General features: G+C 30.8%; 1 protein-coding gene across 1 annotated transcript in view; it reads left to right on the forward strand.

The window, feature by feature from the left end:
• Positions 1–3,905: 3,905 nt before the first annotated feature.
• The window catches only part of HELRODRAFT_184411 (hypothetical protein), a gene marked incomplete at both ends in the record, with an annotated part of 3,381 nt that continues 1,594 nt past the window's right edge, over positions 3,906–5,692 (forward strand). The window contains 3 exons of the mRNA XM_009025452.1: positions 3,906–3,942; positions 4,852–4,964; positions 5,159–5,278. Coding sequence (XP_009023700.1) covers positions 3,906–3,942; positions 4,852–4,964; positions 5,159–5,278 — 270 coding nt within the window. The remainder of the gene's footprint in view (positions 3,943–4,851; positions 4,965–5,158; positions 5,279–5,692) is intronic.

The following is a 5,692-nucleotide window of genomic DNA, read 5'->3' on the forward strand; positions in this document are numbered from 1 at the left end:
ATCGCCTGGACGTCAGTCAAAACTGACTATAACACCGAAACCAGGATGACGAGTCGTAGCACCTACTCCTGAGCGTGAGACTCAAATGCACGTCTGCTTGCTCCCTCAACGGGATCCCGGACGTTCGTTTAACGAGGATCGTTCCTGTCCGACATAGTGTCAGACTCGAGGGAGCTGGTGCCTGCTGACTGGTTCTTTTTTCATCTAAATTAATTTCAAAACTTTTCTTTTTTTCATTTTTTTTACATATTTGAAAGACAAAGGTTTCGTTCATATTATTCACATTCTTATTTTGATAAAACGCTAACATTCTTATTTTGATAAAACGCAAAAGTCGCACCAAATAACTAAATGTTTTCAATAACTTTTTTATTAACATTATAATTTCTAATATAATTTTAGAAGTTGATGACTATGTATGCCATATTTTTTATGGAATATATCTCAATCTACTGCATTGTTATCAACTAACCTTCCTTAACTTCTAATTTTCGACGCCCCTAAATATTGTGCATTTGATGATGGATTCCGCAGTAACGACAGAAAAAGTTTTTGAACTAATCGCATGAACATCAATTTTCACGATGATAGAAAACTAAATGGATCAAAATTAGAACTGTTTGTCGAATCACCACATCACTAAATTATTCGTTTTAATTCGCTAGTGGTAGGAAATTTTTAAAAAAATCATCCTTTTATTCAAAATTATGTTTAAAACAATTTTCTAATTTTATGTCATTTTGTACAAAACCTTTCAAAAAAAGTAAAATCGTATATTAATCTGTAACAGTTGTTTATTTTTCAGACTGTAAAAAAAAACACCCCTAACTAATTAACCACACTGGTATAATAGGTTCACAAGTTTAGAAGGTTTTTAAGATCATACTTTTAGGGATCATTTCTATAGTATGCATCGCCTGGACGTCAGTCAAAACTGACTATAACACTAAAACCAGGATGACGAGTCGTAGCAACTGCTCCTGAGCGTGAGACTTAAATGAACGTCTGCTTGATCCCTCAATGAGATCTCAGATGTTCGTTTAACGAGGATCGTTCCTGTCCGACCTAGTGTCAGACTCGAGGGAGCTGGTGCCTGCTGACTGGTTCTTTTTTCATCTAAATTAATTTCAAAACTTTTCTTTTTTTCATTTTTTTACATATTTGAAAGACAAAGGTTTTATTCATATTATTCACATTCTTATTTTGATAAAACGCAAAAGTCGCACCAAATAACTAAATGTTTTCAATAACTTTTTTATTAACATTATTAACTCTAATATAATTTTAGAAGTTGATGACTATGTATGCCATATTTTTTATGGAATATATCTCAATCTACTGCATTGTTATCAACTAACCTTCCTTAACTTCTAATTTTCGACGCCCCTAAATATTGTGCATTTGATGATGGATTCCGCAGTAACGACAGAAAAAGTTTTTGAACTAATCGCATGACCATCAATTTTCATGATGATAGAAAACTAAATGGATCAAAATTAGAACTGTTTGTCGAATCACCACATCACTAAATTATTCGTTTTAATTCGCTAGTGGTAGGAAATTTTTAAAAAAATCATCCTTTTATTCAAAATTATGTTTAAAACATTTTTCTAATTTTATGTCATTTTGTACAAAATCTTTCAAAAAAAGTAAAATCGTATATTAATCTGTAACAGTTGTTTATTTTTCAGACTGTAAAAAAAAACACCAATAACTAATTAACCACACTGGTATAATAGGTTCACAAGTTCTGAAGATTTTTAAGATCATACTTTTAGGGATCATTTCTATAGTATGCATCGCCTGGACGTCAGTCAAAACTGACTATAACACCAAAACCAGGATGACGAGTCGTAGCACCTACTCCTGAGCGTGAGACTCAAATGCACGTCTGCTTGCTCCCACGATGGGAGCTCAGACGTTCATTTAACGAGGATCGTTCCTGTCCGACCTAGTGTCAGACTCGAGGGAGCTGGTGCCTGCTGACTGGTTCTTTTTTAAACTAAGTTAATTTCAAAATTTTTTTTATTTTTTTTTTTAAATGATGATCATTCAATTTAACTACATTCAATCAATGAACGACTTTAAATGTTGTGTCTCTTGAATTTTACTATAACTGTTACAGTAAAAACTTGGTTTGAATAATTGAAAGCATCATTATCATTAATTTTAATGAGCAAAGATAACTATTTTGATCAAATAATAAATTTTTTGATGCACCCCTGAATAGTTTACTTTAAATCGCTAGTACTTGAAAATTCAAAACAAATTATCGCAAACATCATTTTTTCAAAAAAATAAAACTATTTTACAAGGAATTAGATTTTTATAAACTATCATTTTTTTACATACAAAAACCCAATATACTGCATTATTAACAACAAATTTTCCTTAACTTAATTTAAAAAATATTTTCAATCCTAATGTTTGCTATAAAATCAATCAAATTCAATGTAAACTATATTGTAATTATCAACATTTCTAAATAATGTGCATATGATGAAGTATTCCACAGTAACATGCCGTAACGACAAAAATTGTTTTTCAATAATTAAGCGCGTCACCATCAATTTTCATGATGAGGGATAACTAAATTGGATCACAGTTAAAACTGTTTGTCGCATCGCCACATTACTAAATTGTTCATTTTAATTCGCTAATGGTAGGAAATTTTAAACAAATTATATTTTAAAAATTGTAGTAATTTTATATTATTTTGTACTTTTTTCTGCAAAACTTGTCAAAAAAAGTAAAATAATATATTAATTTTTAAGAGTTATTTATTTATTTTTCAGACTATAAAAAAAACACCACTAACTAATTAACCACACTGGTATAATAGGTTCACAAGTTTAGATGGTTTTTAAGATCATACTTTTAGGGATCATTTCTATAGTATGCATCGCCTGGACGTTAGTCAAAACTGACTATAACACTAAAACCAGGATGACGAGTCGTAGCAACTGCTCCTGAGCGTGAGACTTAAATGCACGTCTGCTTGATCCCTCAATGAGATCTCAGATGTTCGTTTAACGAGGATCGTTCCTGTCCGACCTAGTGTCAGACTCGAGGGAGCTGGTGCTTGCTGACTGGTTCTTTTTTCAACTAAATTAATTCAAAAACTTTTATTTTTCCATACTTCTTTAATTGCGGTCCACAATCATTCATTTCTGAAACATTTTTGTAATATACCAATTTTTTTAGTTATATATGTAATTAACACAACCAAATATCTACTTACTAGCGTTATAACGAACATGATTGTTAAAATTGCCGACTACTGTGTTAAATAATAATTATAGATCACGTTTATTATAGCTTATCAATGTACGCAAAAAATACATGTTTGCTATAAAATCAATCAAATTCAATGTAAACTATATTGTAATTATCAACATTTCTAAATAATGTGCATATGATGAAGTATTCCACAGTAACATGCCGTAACGACAAAAATTGTTTTTCAATAATTAAGCGCGTCACCATCAATTTTCATGATGAGGGATAACTAAATTGGATCACAGTTAAAACTGTTTGTCGCATCGCCACATTACTAAATTGTTCATTTTAATTCGCTAATGGTAGGAAATTTCAAACAAATTATATTTTAAAAATTGTAGTAATTTTATATTATTTTGTACTTTTTTCTGCAAAACTTGTCAAAAAAAGTAAAATAATATATTAATTTTTAAGAGTTATTTATTTATTTTTCAGACTATAAAAAAAACACCACTAACTAATTAACCACACTGGTATAATAGGTTCACAAGTTTAGATGGTTTTTAAGATCATACTTTTAGGGATCATTTCTATAGTATGCATCGCCTGGACGTCAGTCAAAACTGACTATAACACTAAAACCAGGATGACGAGTCGTAGCACCTACTCCTGAGCGTGAGACTCAAATGCACGTCTGCCTGCTCCCTCAATGGGATCTCGGACGTTCGTTTAACGAGGATCGTTCCTGTCCGACCTAGTGTCAGACTCGAGGGAGCTGGTGCCTGCTGACTGGTTCTTTTTAATTAAATTAATTACAAAACTTTTCATTTTCCATTTTTTTACATAAACTTATTTGTCATTTAAGAAAATAACAAAATTGTATTCATTACATTTTTGAAAATGTGTTTATGAATCAAACAAAAATTAAACTCATTTATCGAAGTTAAAGAAAAATATGTAATGTGCCTTTTACATTTATCACAGAACACGATTTTTATAACTGTTTTTTGCTTTTTTAACTTTATCTTCTCACATATTTTTTTACAATATAGAATTGCCATGTTTTCATTGCCAAAGGTTTTATTTACGTATATTACATCTAATCAAATTGTTTACCAAAAAAGTACTACAAATTCATGAAATATGCGTGCACATTTTAATTTTTTATCCTACGTGATCTTTAAAAATCACTCAAAAATCAATCAAATACTATTATTTTTTTTGTTACAGACGTTAGATCGAGATAAAAATAACTAATAGTTAGCAATTGTTAAACATGCATTGAGGAATGAACCGCTTGTAAAATAATTAAATGGTGTAAGGTAATTAAAATGGTTGCAAATTGATTTATGGGCATGTTACGGCTATATGGCACATTTACAAGCAGATCGGTAGCTATATAAACAACGCAGAAGCGAGATTGGGGAAAATAAGAACGAAGAAGATGACAAAACAAAGAGAACTAGAAGTGAGATTCGATGCGAATTCGTAAATGTGATTATTTGAACAAATTTCTTGTTTCTATTACTGCTGGTTTTGAGATAAACGTTCAACTTAGTTTGCTTTTAAATTTTGAACTTACGGATAAACGAACTCATAACTATTGTTGGAAACAACAACACGGTGTTGCAGATTTAGAGAGTATTGAAAATATAAAATTAGTGTTGGTTGTTACGAGGTCGAAGAAGTTACGACACTGGTGTCAGAAGTGGGATCTTCAGAAGATTACAACATTGGGGTCAAAAGTAAGATTCTTTATAGCTAGAAACTCACTGCAGTAAAGAATGCCAGGGCTAGAAAAACTCAATATATATAATCAGTCTGACGAGAGAAGCTTAATTATTGATGATTGGTCTTATTCTGTGATTTACCGGTTGATTAGTTATTGTGCTGTATTCTAACGATTTTCTCAATTGAATAAACGACTGATTAATTACAGCAATATTTACAAGTGATTGCCAGCACTCTTTTCTTTCTGACAAAGTTGATAAAAAACAAGTCTATTCAGGATTCAAGAATCCACGTAGAGAGAAATAACAAAACCATACAAGACCAAAGGGTCGGTTATATAACATTATATATAACATTTTTTGAAAGACAAAGGTATCATTCATATTATTCACATTCATATTTTGATAAAACGCAAAAACGCCCCAAATAACTAAATATTCATCAATATTAACGCTATTATAATTTTAGAAGTTGATGACTATGTACCTAAGGCATATTTCTCACGGAATATTACTCAATCTACCGCATTATTATCATCCAACCTTCTTAAACTCAATTTAAAAAATATTTTCAATCCCAACATTTGCTATAAATCAATTGAATTCATTGTATGCTATATTCTAATTTTCGACGTCTCTATACAATGTACATTTGATGAAGTATTCCTCAGCAACATGTCGTAACGACAGAAAAAGTTTTTGAACTAATCGCATGACCATCAATTTTCATGATGAAGAAATCA

This window comes from Helobdella robusta (assembly GCF_000326865.2).
Source record: "Helobdella robusta unplaced genomic scaffold HELROscaffold_414, whole genome shotgun sequence".
Lineage (NCBI taxonomy): Eukaryota > Metazoa > Annelida > Clitellata > Rhynchobdellida > Glossiphoniidae > Helobdella > Helobdella robusta.